This window comes from Lissotriton helveticus, chromosome 8 (assembly GCF_964261635.1).
Source record: "Lissotriton helveticus chromosome 8, aLisHel1.1, whole genome shotgun sequence".
In the NCBI taxonomy this organism is placed as follows: domain Eukaryota; kingdom Metazoa; phylum Chordata; class Amphibia; order Caudata; family Salamandridae; genus Lissotriton; species Lissotriton helveticus.
This window is the reverse complement of record NC_136069.1, coordinates 1486867960-1486887701: the sequence shown is the minus strand read 5'-3', so window position 1 is coordinate 1486887701 and position 19742 is coordinate 1486867960. Positions and strand designations below refer to the sequence as shown.

At 47.4% G+C, this 19742-nt stretch overlaps 1 protein-coding gene across 7 annotated transcripts in view; it reads right to left on the bottom strand.

Moving 5' to 3' along the window:
* NOX4 (NADPH oxidase 4) overlaps positions 1-19742 on the bottom strand; it is an 840225-nt gene that overhangs the window by 608453 nt on the left and 212030 nt on the right. For all 7 annotated transcript variants that reach the window (XM_078658423.1, XM_078658420.1, XM_078658421.1 and 4 more), the window contains one exon: positions 18220-18304. In XM_078658423.1, coding sequence (XP_078514549.1) covers positions 18220-18304 — 85 coding nt within the window. The remainder of the gene's footprint in view (positions 1-18219; positions 18305-19742) is intronic.

The following is a 19742-nucleotide window of genomic DNA, read 5'->3' as shown; positions in this document are numbered from 1 at the left end:
AGTTTACGCCTCTCCTCCCCCCATTTACTCCACAGGTTCAGATAAACAATAAAAGCTGCTCACAGCCCTGAAGCACAACCGCACACAGGGGCGAGAGCACACACCCACGATCACACCTTAAAGGGAAATAGTGAGGTAGCATAAGAGTATTACAACTAGTAATGTAAATAAAACATTCTTTGGCCCAAGGTATACATCTCTTCGTAGCAGCCATGACTGTACCAACTGTGCACAGAGTGCCTCAGGTGGAGGGTGTTGGGGCTGCCCTCTGAAAGCAGAGCCATGGAAGCTTCGGGAACAGTCAGCATGATATCAGGCTCTATCAGGGCAGACACTAAAACATCAAATCCAAGGTCGGAGTGTAGCTGCAGCGAAGCAACACTGTGGTGTCCTGGCCCTGGACTCCATTAGTCTGCTCCACTGACCCTGCAGGTGAAGGGAGAGTGCAGAGTTAGGACTCAGGGCAGGTGACCCTGTCTGCAGACCACCCGTGCTGGCTTTTCCCCTCCAGGGTGCAGGCTAGGAGCACACGACACCCCGACCTCCTCAGCAGGGAGTGTTTATAGTGCCCTCTCCGCCTGCCAGTCGCCCTGGCACCCACCTGCTGCTGAAGTCCATGAGCCCTGAGCACGGTGCCAGGCACGGACTGATGCCCGGCTGCTGCCACAGCGGAGAGCTGGTTGGCCGCTCCGCCATATCTTCCTGCAATCCAGAGGTGGCTGGTGGCCCCTCGGTTGGTGCTACTCTGCAATCATGGCAAATGAAGCGCCGCTTTGGGGCACCAGGCACCATCTCCATTGCTGGCACTGTTCACCCATTCAAAAATACCGACGGATACCGCAGCACTGTCGTGGATTGGGACCGGCATAGTGACGTGCGCCTTGCCATGTTGCATGACGTCATTGTAACTCTATTGCAGAATGGTGGCGATAAGAGTGACAGGTTTGACAGCCCAGGTAGAATCACGCTCGGCTGTGGGCTCCATTAAACTTAATAAATGTAACATCTGGCATCATGGCATTTATTTCCCCTTCATAACACACCTCTGGGCAGATGTGCCCCAGTGGAGCATTTACCGCCATCTTTACCCGAGTCCCAGCTTCTTGCCAGACGGCTGAGACCCACGGAGAAGGAGACCCGACACGAGGGAAGGAGGAGGCGCACGGGGATGCACGGGACAGAGGCGCAGGGGACATGGTGACTTCTACTACGGGGGGAGGGGCGGACACTGACAATGTGTCCCGACGCCCCTCTCCCCTTGCAGGCACTCACCGGGTCCGGCGGCTGCTGGACGAGAGCTCCCGCTCCTCGGGACTCTCCGGGGCCGCGGAGGGACGTTCTCTTTCCCCGGGGCTCCTCCTGTGCAAGCAGATCGACTCACCTGCACCTTGCGACGGCGGCACTTCTCCGGTCTCCCTTTTCGGCATGGGAGACCGGCAACATCGACGGCGGCAATCTCGCTGGCACTTCTCCGGTCTCCCTCTTTGGCATGGGAGACCGGCAACGTCCTCCGCATCTCCCGGGGCTCCCTCCAGGCCACGGGAGCCCCGCGGGCGCCGCCATACTTCTTGCCGTCTTCCTTCTTCCCCCGGGCTGCGGGGGGCGGGCACTTCCGGCCGGCCGCGCTAGGATTGGCCGGCCGGCCGGTCACTTCCGGGTCGCCGCGGGCAGCGCGGCGGCCCGTCTCTAGCTCAGGCAGGCGGGCGGCGAAGTTTCCCGAGGAGTGGGCTCCCTCGTGGACCAGCAGTGACGTCCACGCAGCTTCACCAATCAGGAGCAGGATAGTCACTGGTGCCGGCAATGCCGGACCAGATTCGGGGGCGTTCCCGGCTTTCGGCTGACGTCGCGTGACGTCGGCAAAAGCCAAAGAATCTCGGGAACGCCTCCGAATCTGGTCCGGCATTGACGGACAGGCCCCTCGTCCAATGGCTAGGCTCCATTTATGGAGCCAGCCAATGAATGACTAGGGCCGACCCAAAGCCACACTACAGTTCTCATTAGATTTCTCCTGCGCAAAAGCTGCTTGCGCAGCTTTTTGCAGTCGAAACCTAAAAAGGGGAATTACCAAGCTAACATGCGTGTGCTGTGGGAGTGGCTAGAAGCAACCCACATGTCAAGGAGATAACAAAAAAGGGAAGCATCTGTGGAAACATCTGACAGTTAGTTCTGCTCAGGTAACGCTGCTATCCGTTAGTGTATTTACTAGTTTACACTGCATATGACTGAAGCAAGACAAAACGTTGCTACCGATTTAAGTGCTTATGAGTTACTTGATCAACCCCACTGTAGTACCCAAAAAAAGAAAGTACATATAAATGCAAAAATATGCGGTCAAGGTCGTCGCCTCGTGTCTATACATTGGAAGAGCATTTTACTAATTCCTTAAGAAAGTAATACATAAGTGTTCCTAGATCTGGATTCTGTGACACTGAATATCTTTTCTGGGTTTAGGAAGCAATTATACTCTAACCAGCATTACTGCAAACACACAATCCCAACTAAAATAGCAATGCCCAGGTAAAGCTGTCTTCTCTCTCCATGACCTAAGGTGTTGTTACCACCTGACTCAAGATCATTATGGATACTGTTTCCTGTCCTGAAATCCTCACCTATAAATTCCTGATTTCAGGTGTGGCAATCTAATTGGCATCAATGCAAGCAAGAGTACAACATTGATAATTAATTAGCCTGTCACACAAAAGAACATAACTGGAAACTTAATGATTAGGATGACAACCTGACACCAGGTCATTAAGTCACTATTTAAAGCCATGGTGCTTATCTTTGGTAAGTATTTAGTTACACTGGAAAGTGACTGTGAATCTTGTTGCTTTAAGCACTCACAAGGTGCTCATGTGTTCGTTTACACTCCCTCTGTCCTCCGTCGCCTCTTCCCCCAATCAACCCCAGCCACATCGCCCTTATATACAAACATGCTTTATTTCATCACTCTACAGAGTGCATCTTTTCTCTCCCCCAACTCAAAAACCTGCAAGGACTTCTCCTATCATTCCTTTTTATTTCTTAAATTTTTATACAGTGCAAATAAAGGTATCAAAGCCCTTTAACCCCTTGCCTGCGGGGCTAATTCCCCCGCTGTGCTGTGGGGAGGGGGGCGCGCACAGCGCCCCGGTGCTCATGACGAGCTCAGCTCGTCATGAGCCACAGTGGCCGTGTGCTCATTCCTCATTCTAAGTACTCTAGACAGTGCTGCATCTGCTTCTCTGGTCCCGGCAGTAATTCCTCATTCTATGTCCTTCAGGCAGTGCTGCAGCTGCTTCTCGGGTCTCATTGGTAATTCCTCATTCTAAGTCCTCTAGACAGTGCTACAGTTGCTTTTCTTATCCCAGTAGTAATTCATTGTTTTAAGTCGTCTAGGCAGTGCTGCAGCTGTGTCTCTGTTTATAGATCAGCTACATGCCAAACCAATACACATAGTTAAAATATATTGTCATTTACAATGCCAATAGCTCTAACTCGAACCAAATGCAAGACATATTGCATTGAAAATGCTCGTTATATCCTTTTCCCACTGCCGCTTAATAGGATCTCTTCTTGAAGGGACCATGTGGTCTTGCAAGCGCATAACTTTAGCTTCATCTATGTTACAGACTTTTGGAACTATTTTCTGACTGCTAGCATCTGTCAGTTTGCTTACCATTCCTCTCTGCCAACGGTCCCACATTCCTGTCAGTTCTTTGTATGCTTTTTAGGCAGTGCCTTCAGTGCCTTCAGTTCCTGAATTCTTTGTCAAAGTTGTACAGTGAACCAGCCAGCCTTGACTACAATATGTACTCCAGCACGGAAGTTTTTTGCCTCTTAACTCGTTCTAAATAGGTGGGAGTTTAGAATGCACCTGACACATATATATAGACTTAGGTCTTCCCTATATAGACTTAGATCTTCCCTAAGACCTTTGAATGTCCATTTTAACCCCTCGGCTGCACCGCCGATTTTGCGGAAGTGCGGCACTTCCACAAATCGGGCGAGGCCACGTTGGCCATTGGCCGACGGCAGCACCAGCGAGGTAGTGCAGCCGACGGCAGCATGGAAGGGGTTAAGGACACTCTGAATGCCATTTAGACACAAAGTTTTGTCCATTTCTTCTAGGCACACCTATAAAATTTTTATGTTTTTGAAACATCCACAGCAGTGGTCTCAACCTGTGGCCCGAGGACCCTTGGGGGTCCGTGAGGCCTGCTCTGGTAGTCACATAATATTAAAATGAATCAATAACATAACGTGTTTTTGTAAAGCACACGTTCACCTAGAAGGGTATCTTGGTGCTGAATAAAAGATGTTTATTGTTACCCAACTCAATGGCACTCATTTTATCGAACTTAGAAGGATGAAAGGCTGAGTGGACCTGCTGGGATTTGAACATGTGACCATGAGGTTGAACACAGGCCCCTAGAGTGGACGCAACAGTCTACTAAGTCACCAGAACCGGCTTAAAATTAATAAAGTATACAGAAATAAGCAAGTAAAATGGAAATGTGAAACTTTTTTTCTATTTAATTATAAATTACACAAAATATTCAAATATTTAAGCATTTGTTTGGTGTACACTTGTTTTTGTATTTTTGTGTATTGTTTTGCAATCCAAATCATAGATTTTGCTCAGGGCCAGGGGTCCCGGCTGTCAATAATTACTCAAGGGGGTCCCCAGATTCCAGCCTTGATTCAGTGGGGGTCCATATATGTCAAAAGGTTAAGGACCACTGATCTACAGGTCAAATACGAGCACAACTCTCTTTATCCAGCTTTAAACAGCCAGCATGTATCTGCAATGCAGGCTTGACCCCCATGGTTTTGAGAGAGCGCAAACTGACCTAAATGTATGAGTGCATCACACTTACCCGTAGTAAGCACAAATCATGAGGAGAAATGCCATGAGTGCTAGTAGTATCTGCAATTATATTCTGAATGTATAGCTAATGTAGAGATTTAAGTAGAAGTGGAACTAATACAGAAATGTGTGACACTATATGATTTTATTAGATGTGATTATTTCTGAATCCATGTCGTGTAGCTGTTAAATGTAAGATGGCATGTGGTTAAACGCAGAATGTGGTAGGCCTCAGGGCCAGTGCTAAAAGGGAAGGTGTTTCTTTTCACGACATAGATGAACTAATGTTTTGGTCATTGCATTAATGGGCCATGATTTATAGATGTGTTTACTGAATAATAGAATAAGAGTATTAACATGCTTAATTAATGAAGAAGTTGAATGCTATAATCATTATGAGAAATGCTGTAGGCCTGAAATGTTTTAACATTGATTTACACGTACATGTCTGGGCCGAGAAATGTTGCAAACCTTTTTGGAAGTCTATGAGAGTTGGGATCTTGGCTGCAGATGTCTGTCTGCAAGAGAAAAGGGGGAATCCAATTATAAATAAAATGAATAGAGGTCTGTTCAGTAGACGGCCCAGACATGGAGGAGGGTTCCGGAATGTTTAAGGGGTATCAGCGGGCCGGAGAAGAGTCTGAGAAGCAAGGTCAACTCCAACGTATGAGACCCAATACAAAGCAGCATGGAAAAAGCCAGAAGCTACACCACGTGAGGGGCGTCTCACGAGGGGCGTCTCAAATGTTGTTGACTGTTTTGTATTAGGGACAGCACCCCTGGGTGGAGTTAGAGCAGATACCTGAGGACCCTTTAGAGAGCGGATGGGTAGGCAGAGAGGGGTCATGACTGGAGAACTATAGGTTTTCACCAAGAGACTTAGAGTGAGTGACTTCCCTTGGGGGTCATTCACTGCTGACACCTTTGTTAGGTTGGGATTTGGTTAAGTAGGGATACCATCTAGAGCAGGGTAGGGACAGCCTAACCTGTGCGTTTTTCTCCAACTTAAATGAAGGAGAGATATGCGTCAATGCTGATAGCTTTATTATTCTTAGAACTTGTGTTAGTAATTTCCGTTGCTCGTCTGAGGGCTTTCAGAGAGCACATGTATGTAGTTGGACCTGTGTATCTCGTGAATCTCATTCTGAGATGCCTGTATTTGCAGCTTATCCTATCCTTACAATAAACTTTTGAAAGCTAGAAGTTGTTTGTGATCTTTGGGAGCGAAGTCCTTTATTGGGTGAACTAGCTTGGTAATAGATGCACTTTCTTCCTCAAAGACAGGCAACAAAGGTTCAGTCGACCAGATCGAGGTTTGGATCAATAGTGATAAGGTATCGATCAAAATCTCGCCCTTCCAGTTGGTAGCTATAGAGGATGGTTGCCTTCTTGAGGACGGTGACCTAGGCCAGGTTAGCTTACCCCAAGGCCCCTAGAAATCGATGATCGGAAGAATCGCCCGCCGAAGAAGATCCGGATGACGTGAGACAGAAAAAGCAGCAGTATCGGTCGAGAGTGAGTATAAAGGGTCATGCGTGTTAGATTGCGGTGTTTTTGTATTGTATCTATGTTGTAATGTCTGGCGGAGTTGAATGTCTGTAGAGTGACTGTGGAACAGGTTGTGAGCGCGCGCAACCGGTGGAAATCTTAAGTTCAAGGAGAGCTTAAGTGGTTCGGGTGTATCGGACACCCAGAGTAATTGTCAAATAGTGTGAAGGGGGTCATGAGGTACCATTGATCACCCGAAAGACCGAGATAGGGGGAACGTAAGAGTGAGTGCGTGAGTAACGGACGCTGGTCGGAGGTTACTGTGTGTGTAAGCAACCTATCAGAGAGACGATAGACATTTCGTCAGTTGTGTTGACAATTACATATAGACTGTGGACGTACAGTCGAGGGAAGTGACCGCTTGGTCGGAAGTAGTCATTTTTCGGTGTATGAATGGGACGCATGCATGACCGGGAGACGAGTTGAGAAAGGAGGGGTGCTGCTGCGAAGCGGAGAAAAGTGACGTCAGGAAGTGTCGCGCAGTGATTGGCTGACCGGAGAAAGACCGCGCCGTGATAGGCCAGCTAGCAAAGACGTCAGAAAGTGTCGAGCTGTGATTGGCCGACCGGAGAAAGACCGCGCTGCGATAGGCCAAGTTAGCAAAGCCGCGACAGGATTGGTGGATTGTCATCAGGAAGTAAACAGAGTAGCGAGGCTGGATATTGTGCGCATAATTATGAAGTGTTTTAAATGGCTGAGAGCGGTGTTTAAAAAAGAGAAGCGGGGATCGTATGAAGGGGAAGAAGCCCCGCCGGAGGGTACGCCGGCTCGTTACATGGCAGTGAATGTTGGGTTGCATACGATCCTTTGGATATCAGAGTGGAGTAAGATTACGGAAGGAAATGAGGAACTGACGTTCCCGAAGTACGGGACGTTCAGATTAGAGGTGTTACATCGATTAAAATCAGTCATGACCTCAATGAGACCCTTGCCTAGACCGACCCAGTTTGAAGCTCTTGATGCATGGATTAGGGCAGCGCATGAAAAGAATATGAACAGACGACAAGAAAGGGTGAAACGATCGGTAAGGGCAGTACAGGATGCCAGGTGGGATGCGGATGCTAAAAGATGGAGAGTGCATAACATGGAAGTAAATAAACTGTACCCAGTGTTAGAGGTGCCCGGTAATAAAAGCCCCCTAGAAGAAGATGATGAGAGCGAAACAGAGGACAGCCTGATAAACAGACTATTGACAGACAGGCCACCCCCGTATAATAGAGCAGGGGGAGAGGTCGAGCATAGTGAAAGAGAAAAGGGGGGCAATGCAGGAGAGCATGGACCGCTTCCCAGTTCAGAGTGGGATCCTGAGGCAAAGAAAGAGCTGTCCCAGCCTAGTCAGGTGCAACAGGTAGTCGGGAGGTTTGTGGTACAAAGAGCGCCGGAAACGGAGAGCGCCACATCCTACGCATTACCAGATGCACTACAGGTACCTGTTACCATAGGTCCTATAATATCGATATATGACCAAGAGAGAGCAAGAGGGGAAGAACGGGTACGGAAGGACAGAGAAAGAGCAGGGACGGCAAGGAGGAACGATACGATTAATTCCCCAAGTCAGATGCCGATACCAAGAGAGTGGAGCACCCCGATGCACACAGCAGGGGATCCAGGAGGGGATCCTGGGGGCCCTAGATGGCCAGCGGATCTGAGGGGATGTGGACGAAAATCCTTTCAAGAGCTAAATGAGTACATGAAGAAGTGGGATGAGGCAGTGGAGGCTCACAAGAGCATCATAGCTGCAGAAGCTGAAAGGGAAAGTCAGGACAGCAGAGCTCGGACTCACTGCGGGGCTGGGGAGAGCAGCCCGGAGTGGGACTGTAGAGAGAGAGATAGTAGGGGAGTCACCCATTGGGCCCGGAGTGGAGATAGAACAGACCTGGAAAACGGGGGCCCCGGGAGTGGAGGGGTGGCGCGCCCAATACTCAGTGAAGGGGAGAGGAGAGCGCAAGAGTACAGAAACAGCTTTAAGTGTCCACACTGTGTGCCCGGCACCAGAGAACTGAATGGGAGTTGTGAGAGGTCGCATCATAGTCCCTGTGATGACGGAAATGAGCGCAGCCCAGGGAATATGGGGAACCAGGAAGGATCGTATCGGATACTGAGCGATACTAGGCAAAGGGAGAGTAGCGACCAGAGGGAAAATAACAGAGAGGCGTACGGTGAAAGGAGAGAAGAAGAAGAGAGTGGGCAGAGCAAGAGTGGGGGTAACAGGCCCGTGTTCCATCACCTTCCAAGATCGGATGGCCGAGCATGGGACCTGGAGAGATGGGAGCAAGGGAGAGCACTCATTAACTCTCCCGAGCCCAAACGTAGAGCTCGGAGTTGGGATGGTAGGGAGACCAGTGAGCCCCCTTCGAAAGACATATTGCGAGCTGAGATAAAAGCTAAGAGACTCGATGTCGCCAGCTTAAGGTCAGACCTGGATGACATGATAGATGGTACCCTGCCTTTAGAAAGAATGGAAATGTATGAGCAGGATGAAATACTGTATATGGCAAAGGACATCACTCGAAAAGCGAGAGCAATCCATGAGAAGTTAGTCGAACTAGCAGGCAAATATATGGTGGACCTGTCAAGAACCAAAGCATTACAGGGTAACCACAGGTTACATTATACAGATCGAGACCTAGATGAGAGGAGAACGATTGGGCTGAAAACGCACATAAGGGAACTGATCACTGGAATAAGGACATGGAGGGCACTAGATAAGTGGGAAGAGAGGTGGTCCAAGAAAGGGACCGTCAGGAGAAGCACGCTTGGTATGACACCAGGAGGACTGCAGGGAATAGAAGCATACCCTTTGCGTGAAGTCGCCAATGGGAACTATGTGCATGTCCCTTGGAGTAGGGGAGATTTAGCTGCTTTTACCACCTCCTTCCCCAAATTGCGGGAAAACCCAGTGGAGTGGTACAAGCAAGTCGAGAGATTCGTAAAAATCTCAAAGGTCCTATGGATAGATTTGAACACGCTGTTCGACATTGTAGTACCAGGAGATCTGTGGACAGCATGCAAGGTTAGCGCTGAGTGGCCCACAACGGAGCCGGAGAGAGATGCTAAGACTAATGGGCCGTCCGAGATTGTGATGGCAAAATTCGAGAGAGTGATGACTTGGCTGAAAGAGAAAGTGCCAATGCAAGACATAGATTGGGTCAGAATAGACCGAACCAGACAGGAACCCAAAGAGACCGTCCACGAATATTACGAGAGATTACTGAAGGCGTTTAAACAGTATAGCGGCCTGGATGTAATGGATCCAAAAGACATAGGGCAATTCGTGTCCAAGTTCGTCCTGGGACTGAGACCGGATATTAGTTTAATGATTCAGCAACACTCGATTTGTTGGCAAAGTAAACCCCTAGACGAAATACTGAGATATGCCAGGTACTGCTGTGATGAGATAGACTCCAAGGCTAAGAAACTAAAAGAAAAGTTGATGGTGGTACAGATGCAGGCAGCAGGGAAGGGGGGACAGCAGCAACAGCAGCAAGGAACAGGTACAGGAGGAAAGAAGCAGTACAGTCAGAACAAGGGCAATGAGGAGAGTTCCACCTTTAGACCCAGAATAGACATAGCTGCCTTGAAGAAAACGACTAGGTGCCACCAGTGTAACGAGGTGGGGCATTGGAAACGCGAGTGTCCCTACAACGTAGAGATAGGAGAACAAGAGATAGAGGAGGAAGAGGTCCAGAGCGCGCCTACAAGAGGGGTGAAGCCATACCAGGGAAAGGTGCTCAAAGGGGGGGGGCTCCTCCCCGAGCCCAGTTCCCGCAACCTCCTCGAGTAGGGACTATGGGTAAGACCTATAGACAGATGCCCCTGTTTGTAGAAGGAGAAGAGTGTTATTATGTGGACCCATTAACCGGACAGAGAGTGGAAAGAGAAGACTGCACCCTCGGGGCAGCCTTGGAGGTGGACCAGAGGGGACCCTATGTCGAAGCAGAAGTAGCAGGGTGCCCCACGACATTTCTGGTGGACACAGGAGCCACTAGGTCCACGATCAGATCAGCTGCAGTTCCAGACCTGCCCATGTCTGGAGAGACCATACAAGTGGTAGGGGTCGCAAACAGGAGAATAACCAGCCAATTGACAGAACCGGTACAGGTGAAAATAGGGAAGTACAGCGATGAGCACCAGTTTGTGGTTTGCGATTCAAGTCCTGTGTGTCTGCTAGGTAGAGACCTGTTATGTAAATTGAATTGTACAATATACTGTACACCTCAGGGAGTGGAGGTATTGACCAATGATGATGACGCAGACTTCAAAGTTGCAAACTCAAGAATATGCGTGGAGCTGTACCCTACTTTGACAGTAGATGAGCTCCCCTGGGACTTGAGAGAGACAGTGGCACCAGAAGTATGGGATTTCACTGGGGAAGAGATAGGATTGGTCAAAGGGGTGGACCCAGTGAAAATTGTAGTGAAACCGCATGCTGAGTTCCCAAGAACACCCCAATATAAATTGACTCCAGAAACGATTGCAGGCATAAAACCCGTGATCGAGTCCATGATTAAACAGGGAATACTGAAAGAAATCGTGGGTAGTCCATGCAACTCCCCGATTATGGGTCTGCAGAAACCAAATGGGAAATTTCGGATAGTGCAGGACCTCCGAAAGATTAATAACATAGTCGTTTCGTGTTGTCCAGTGGTGCCGAATCCATCAGTGATACTGTTTCAGATTCCATTCCAAGCTGAGTGGTTCACTGTGATCGATCTTTGTCAGGCTTTCTTTTCGATCCCTCTGGACGAAGAAAGCCATTTTCTTTTCGCATTTAAGCTGGAAGGTCGCGTCCTAACATGGTGTCGCATTCCTCAGGGGTATACAGAGAGCCCATCGATCTTTAACCAGCTTTTGAAGAAAAATCTTGAAAGTCTAGTGCTGCCCCAGAAGTCAGTTCTGGTCCAGTACATAGACGACCTCCTCGTGGCGTCAGAAACAGAAGAAGCTTGCAGGGAGGACTCCATTGCTTTGTTAAATCACCTAGCTGCCAATGGGCACAAGGTGTCCCCGGGAAAGTTGCAGTACTGCCTGACAGAAGTGCAGTACTTGGGACACAGAATAGAGAAAGGCAAGCGAAAGGTGTCACCAGACAGGATAGAGGCGATCATGAAAATGAATGCGCCAAAGACACAGAGAGAGGTCAGGATGTTCCTAGGGATGGTGGGTTATTGCCGACAGTGGATCGCGAACTTTTCACTGAAAGCAAAGCCCTTGCAAAAACTGACGCATAAGGAGGTGAGCGATCCGGTACCATGGGACAAAGACTGTTTGATGGCATTCCTACAGCTGCGAGAGGACCTGTGTCGTGCTCCGGCATTGGGAATGCCTGATTACAATAAACCATTTTTGCTTTACTGTTGTGAGAGAGAAGGTTGCGCGTTGTCTGTGTTAGTCCAAATCCATGGGAATGCCCGTAGACCAGTTGCTTATTTCTCGGCTACTTTAGACCCAGTAGCCGCAGCGTTGCCCGGATGTCTCAAATCCGTTGCTGCAACGGGTGTCAGCATTGAGAGATGTGAAAATATCGTCATGGGGCACCCGTTAGAGGTGTGCGTGCCCCATTCTGTTGAACTGTTGATGACCAGGACCAAAACACAGCATCTGACCAACAGCAGGCTCACGCGCTATGAGCAAGTTATTCTTGCTGCAGAGAATGTGACCCTCAAGAGATGCTCTGTTTTGAACCCTGCCACCTTGATGCCACTCCCAAATGATATCGAGGATGATGATGAATGTACAGACCATGACTGCCTCGATGTGACTGAACTATGCACCAAACCCAGACCCGACATCGTAGATGAGCCACTGACCGACCCAGACGAAATTTTCTTTGTCGATGGCTCATGTGTAAGAGACGAAGTTGGGCAGTTGAGAGCAGCTTATGCTGTTTGTACAATTACTGGAGTTGTGGAAGCTGGGTGCCTGGAAGGAGTACACTCCGCTCAGGTAGCCGAGATTATTGCCTTGACACGTGCTTGCTTGGCAAGCAATCAAATTCGAGTCACCATATACACCGACAGCCAATATGGTTATGGGGTGGTTCATGATTACGGGCAGTTATGGTCTCAAAGAGGGTTCATGACCTCTTCAGGCTCTCCCATTCGCAATGGAGAGTTTGTGCGCCTGTTGTTAGAGGCGTTGCAATGCCCAGCAGGTATCGCAGTTGTAAAGTGCACCGCACATACCAGAAATGAGGACTTCGTCTCGAAAGGCAATAGATATGCCGACGAAGTCGCGCGGTATTGCGCAGAACAAGGGTACTCTTTCACAGAGGTGGAAGTGGGTGGAATAAATGTAAGGACTGAATTAGCCATGATATTGGAAACTGTTGATACTTGGGATGAACTGGCAAACATGCAAGAAAATGCTCCTGATTTTGAAAAAGAAACATGGGAAAAGGCAGGATGTGTAGTGGGTGAGTCCCATTTTTGGGTCTCAGCAGATGGCAGAGCAGTATTGCCCAATGAGATGGTGAGCCCAATGGCCAGACACATACATGGTCCCGTACACCTAGGGAGAGACGCTATGCTGAGAGTGTTTAGACAGACTTGGTACAATCCTAAGTTTAGAATAGCAGCAGAAGCAGTGTGCCAGCGTTGTGTGACCTGTCAGCAGCTGAACGTAGGGAAAAGAACACCAGTTGCACTGAGTCACATAGGAAGGTCTGGAGGTCCATTCAATCGAATGCAGATAGATTTCATTGAAATGCCGAGGTGCAACCGCCTCCGCTATGTCCTGGTGGTTGTTTGTGTATTCTCCAGATGGGTTGAGGCATACCCTACACGTAGGTGCGACACCCTCACAGTGGCCAAGTTACTGCTTAGGGAACTCATTCCGCGCTTCGGGGTGCCGGCCTTTTTGGAATCAGATAGGGGAACGCATTTTAACAGCGAGCTTGTGAAGATGATTTGTGCAGCTCTGAATATCGATCAGAAGTTGCATTGCAGTTACCGACCAGAAGCCTCAGGAATTGTGGAGCAGATCAATGGCACGATCAAAGCCCGAATTGCAAAGGTGTGCTCCTCAACGACCCTGAGTTGGCCTGACGCCCTGCCATTGGTCCTCATGAGCCTTCGTAGTACCCCAGACAGAAGAACGGGGTTGTCACCACATGAGGTGTTAATGGGGAGAGCAATGAGGCTGCCATCTGTCCCAACTACTGCACTGTTAAATATCACAGATGATATGATCCTGGACTATTGTAAGGGGCTGTCTGACGCCATTCGTTCTGTGTCCCTTCAGGTGCAGGCTGCCGAGGTTCCATCGTGCCAGGGCCCGTGCCATGACCTGTACCCTGGGGACTGGGTCCTGGTGAAAAAACATGTGAGGAGAAGCTGCTTGGATGTTCGTTGGCGTGGGCCCTTCCAGATCATCCTGATCACGAACACGGCTGTGAAGGTGGGAGGCCTGCCCAATTGGATCCACGCGTCACATACGCGAAGGGTTCCAGCACCTCGGGAAGAAACAGCTCCTCTCTCGGATAGACGTCCAACAGAGGACCGAGAAGCCATAGAGGGGGCTAGCCAAGCTGTAGAGGTGCCAGCGGAAGCAGGGAACGAGTCTGACCAAGCTGAGGACGGTCAGTACAACAGCGAAACAGACGACGCTACAGAAGGAGAAAGTAGCTGGGAGTACGAGTCAGACACTGACAGGTCTGACAGAGAGCGAGAACAGACAAGAAGGAGAAGGAGTAGAAGGGCACGTGGAGAAGCTAATTGGCCGCAAAGAAGGAGCTCTAGCCTGAGGTCAACTCCAGAGGTAACCCTTCCTCCGATATCAGAAGACTCAGACCCGGAAGAAGGTGTTCAGGGCGCTGAAGCACCGGACCGAAGAAGGTCAAGAAGAGTGCGTGTGCCTAGTAGAAGATACTCCACCCCTGAGTGGACATATCTGGCGACAAATGTCTGTGAAACAGGAGACAGGGAGGATCCGAGCGGTGGTGGTGTCCAGTTCTGAGCCCATCGTCACCGTGGAAATACGACTGTTGGTACCCGGAGTCGAACAAGAAGGGTCACTAACATTCATGCTCCCCAGACCTCCCCGCCTCAGCAAGTTAAAACATATGTTTCTTTCAGAATTGCAATTCCCCGACTTTGGTACAACGATAACAGCACATGAAGAGCACAATCTTCGTTTGGAAATACTGAACTTTGCTATCGAAGCTGCAGGCACAAACTTGATAGTAGATGCTTAAAGGACTTTGTAAATAAAGCAAGCAGAAAAAGAAGATTACCTAGCGCCCAGGAAGCAGAGAATATTAGGGAACTTCCCTTGAGTTGATGGAGAAGGGCTAGGGTTGTCTTTATTGAACTGTTAAAGGACTTTTGCGAAAAAGGTTGTCAGCTTCCAGTTGTGTGGATTCTAAAGACAAAAGGATTAAAAAGAGACTGTAAAGGAACGAGAAGAAAAGAACTTTTTGCTAAGATAAGAGAGAGCCATATTGTCTGACGAAATGGAAGCCGGCACCCAGAACCGCAGAGCTAAATGTATAATAGGTACACTAATAGTAGGAGTGATAATATTAATAGCTTTAGTGGTAACAATTTCTTATGTAAAGGGACATGAGGAAGAGGCGAAGGTAACTGATGTGAAATCTGTAGAAACGCTTACACCCACTGTTGCTGGTGAGAAAAGGGAAAACACTCAAGAGAAGGCGTTATTAGCTGCAGAAGCCCGCAGGTTACACGTAGATGAGTCCCAAGGAGACTTTAGGTCAAATGCTTATGCTAAACTCTTATATGAATACGTGGATGCCATGGAGGTTAAGGACTGTTACGTCTGCATGCAGTTGCCGGCGTCTGTAGATGAAGGCATTAGATATCATCACCTCCCGCTGACATATGGCATTACATGTAGCTTACTGCTTAGTATATTTTATGAGAGAGATAGTTTTGAATACTATTTCTCCAACTATGATTCAGTGTTGCCAGAAGTCCCAAATTATAAGCAGATGAACAAATGGGACTACTGGAAGAGTGAAGACAGATTGGCCAAGTTCTTCATTCCTTGGATTACCTTAGATACTTCACATGCCCGTAGAAATAACCTGACATGCAAGGTGTCAGAAGTCGAGAAGAAGTTCATAGGGCAGGTGGATGATCGTTACAGGAGACAAAAGATTTTGAAAAAATCAGGACAATGGAAAACAGATTGGACCGAGGAAGAGAAGGCACACAAGAGAAAGGGTAGTAGTGGTCCAATAGCGTTAGATAAGACGCAGAGAGGAAAGCTATGTCTTCACCGAGCCAAAACGTATTATGAAAATGTATACGTGGGAGAAGTCGACTGTGAACATGCTTTCAATATAGAGTACTATACTAAGGATTTCCTGAAGGGAATGCAAGTGATTCCAAATGTGTATTTTGTATGTGGAAGAAATGCCTACGTGAGGCTACCTGACAACTGGTATGGATCATGTTACCTAGCAATTGTCTTCCCCAAAATATATCATGCACAAGACTTAGTGATCATCGAGGGCAAGACATCATCGAGGGGTAGGAGAGATATAGGAGATGCAGAAATGGTTGGAGATGTCTTTGGAGCTATGTTCCCTCTTTTGGGTCTAATCCTTAATGATGTTAAAATTAGACGACTGGCAACAGTCGTCGACAGGTTGTCTGCCAGCACTGCTCAGTCCTTAATGCTGGTAGAAGGAGAGATGCAATCGATAAGGGCTATGGTTCTTCAGAACCGTCTTGCGTTAGATGTCCTACTAGCAAAAGAGGGCGGAGTCTGTAAGGCTTTGAAGGTCCAGGAATGTTGTACTTACATTCCAGACAATTCAAAGCCCCTTGAGAAAGTTATTAGGAACATAACTGATATTCACAAAGAGATCGAAGATTTGAGTAGAGAAAATGTCTGGGAAAAGGTGGGCCACGGAATGAGTGAAGTTGGAGGGTGGATTTCCACCTTAGGCAAAAGCTTTGTGTGGTATATACTAAAACCTATCATCATAATATTGATCTGTGGGATCATATTGTGGGGATTGGTGAGGGTATTCAAATGGTACAGAGCAAGAAGGTCAGAAAGGGCCCAAAGAGAGCAGCTGCAGAGATTGGCTGCCATACAAGATAATCAGTACAGGAGTCTGAGGGCTCTGGAAGCGCAGAGACAAGTTATGCTAGCAATAACTGCAGTTTAAATGTTAGTGATGACCCCGAGAGGTCATCAAAGGGGGGAACTGAGAGAGCGCAAACTGACCTAAATGTATGAGTGCATCACACTTACCCGTAGTAAGCACAAATCATGAGGAGAAATGCCATGAGTGCTAGTAGTATCTGCAATTATATTCTGAATGTATAGCTAATGTAGAGATTTAAGTAGAAGTGGAACTAATACAGAAATGTGTGACACTATATGATTTTATTAGATGTGATTATTTCTGAATCCATGTCGTGTAGCTGTTAAATGTAAGATGGCATGTGGTTAAACGCAGAATGTGGTAGGCCTCAGGGCCAGTGCTAAAAGGGAAGGTGTTTCTTTTCACGACATAGATGAACTAATGTTTTGGTCATTGCATTAATGGGCCATGATTTATAGATGTGTTTACTGAATAATAGAATAAGAGTATTAACATGCTTAATTAATGAAGAAGTTGAATGCTATAATCATTATGAGAAATGCTGTAGGCCTGAAATGTTTTAACATTGATTTACACGTACATGTCTGGGCCGAGAAATGTTGCAAACCTTTTTGGAAGTCTATGAGAGTTGGGATCTTGGCTGCAGATGTCTGTCTGCAAGAGAAAAGGGGGAATCCAATTATAAATAAAATGAATAGAGGTCTGTTCAGTAGACGGCCCAGACATGGAGGAGGGTTCCGGAATGTTTAAGGGGTATCAGCGGGCCGGAGAAGAGTCTGAGAAGCAAGGTCAACTCCAACGTATGAGACCCAATACAAAGCAGCATGGAAAAAGCCAGAAGCTACACCACGTGAGGGGCGTCTCACGAGGGGCGTCTCAAATGTTGTTGACTGTTTTGTATTAGGGACAGCACCCCTGGGTGGAGTTAGAGCAGATACCTGAGGACCCTTTAGAGAGCGGATGGGTAGGCAGAGAGGGGTCATGACTGGAGAACTATAGGTTTTCACCAAGAGACTTAGAGTGAGTGACTTCCCTTGGGGGTCATTCACTGCTGACACCTTTGTTAGGTTGGGATTTGGTTAAGTAGGGATACCATCTAGAGCAGGGTAGGGACAGCCTAACCTGTGCGTTTTTCTCCAACTTAAATGAAGGAGAGATATGCGTCAATGCTGATAGCTTTATTATTCTTAGAACTTGTGTTAGTAATTTCCGTTGCTCGTCTGAGGGCTTTCAGAGAGCACATGTATGTAGTTGGACCTGTGTATCTCGTGAATCTCATTCTGAGATGCCTGTATTTGCAGCTTATCCTATCCTTACAATAAACTTTTGAAAGCTAGAAGTTGTTTGTGATCTTTGGGAGCGAAGTCCTTTATTGGGTGAACTAGCTTGGTAATAGATGCACTTTCTTCCTCAAAGACAGGCAACAAAGGTTCAGTCGACCAGATCGAGGTTTGGATCAATAGTGATAAGGTATCGATCAAAATCTCGCCCTTCCAGTTTACATTCATTCAGCATCACCTCAGGCCTGGACAGCCACATTCTCTGACGCAGCCTCCATGGCTCATACACTATCCACTTCCTGATAACATTATTCCCTCCACTGTGTATATTCGCACGAATGCATCCCCGCCGAGGTATTGCTTTTTGCTGGTTTAACAGGTCCTGCAAGTGACCCTTCCAGGCAGATTGTTGTTATGCTCAAAATGTGCGTAAAGGATGATTAACGATGTTGAATTCTTACCTGAAGCTACACATATGGTGATACCACATGTTGCGTGGAAGGTCTTGTTTTTATCCAAAAGCCTTCGCGTCTTCCTGCTCGGAACCTACAAAGAAAGTTAGATTTTTAGCTGAGGAGATATATCCGGACTTGAATGGTGCTCAGAGCAGTTTATCGTTGCTTACACATTTATAATTACCCTACTTTGTCTACAGAAATGGCATGTATAAAATTGTTAACAAGTCTGAGCATTTAAGATGCTTTTTTTAGAGTGGACAAACTTTTGGAAGTCATATTTCCATATATATGACTGAAATTAGACCACGAGCCCTATTTTAAAAGTGTGCAACAATTTGCACTTCAGCAAATTATTATCACTGATGCCCTCAATGAGTGTTTTTGTCAGGCACATTCCTACCAGAAGGAAAGCTGAATATCTCTGTGACCCCTACCGGTGCTCACTTACCATAAGGCAGGAAGTTAAAGTAGTAGTATGGTTTATGATTGTCCAGAAGAAGAACCCTTCTTAAAAGGTGAATATAAATCTCTGAGTTTCAGAGGTGGTATCTCAGAATATCGAGCACAAAAATATCACAGCTAGAATATCATCTTTCAGTCATTTCCATCAGATCTTAACTTTTTGCATTAAAAAGTGGAGGTATTCTTGAAATCTACAAATATCAGACTTTGTCCCCAAACCTTACTATTTTTCACAAGTAGACAATCTGTCTGTTTAGGATTAGTGGAAATGTGTATTCGGTTATTTTCCCAGTGTATTCTTTCATATAGTTTCTGGGTAGAGGAATCTTTCCCATACACCATGAAAAATATTGGCATGTGTGGGACACTTTCATAACTTAATGACAGATTTACGCCAACATGTCTGCCAAGCAAGGTGACAATGCTCTTTAGATGTGAAAAGTCATCCTCGAAGATACTATATTGTGTGTTAGATGTTTTTTGGAGTACTCTCTTTCAAGTATAAGATGTCAGTGGCAGCCTTTCATTAAGGCAGGAAGGGGCCTGCCCATAGCAAAGTAGGATTAGTGTTTGTCAGATTGAGCAAAATCAACTTGACTGACACACTATGTCAGAGTCAGGCAGCCAGGGGCTTTAACATAATATAACCTGTGTATTTGTAAAGGGCACGTTCACCCGTAGGTACCTTGGTGCTAAATAACAGATGTTTATTGTTACCCAACGGTACTCATTTTATTGACCTCAGATGGATAAAAGGCTGGGTCGACCCACCAAGATTTGAACCTGTGACCATGAGGTCAAACACAGACCCCTGCAGTGGGACGCATTAGTCCACTGAGCCACCAGACCCAACCTGAGCTACCAGACTGGTACAAAATGTGAAGGTGTCTGGCCTCCTAGGCCAATCTTTGCCAGACTGAAATTTTCAAAGGCCTGAAGGAGTGGCCTCATAAGCCCAGCAAAGTCATTTCAGATCCTCCCTCTCACGATGAGGGGAAGTATCACAGATAGATTCAGACTGGGGCGATTCAGGTTTGAGCCCTGAAATACCCACAACTGACTGA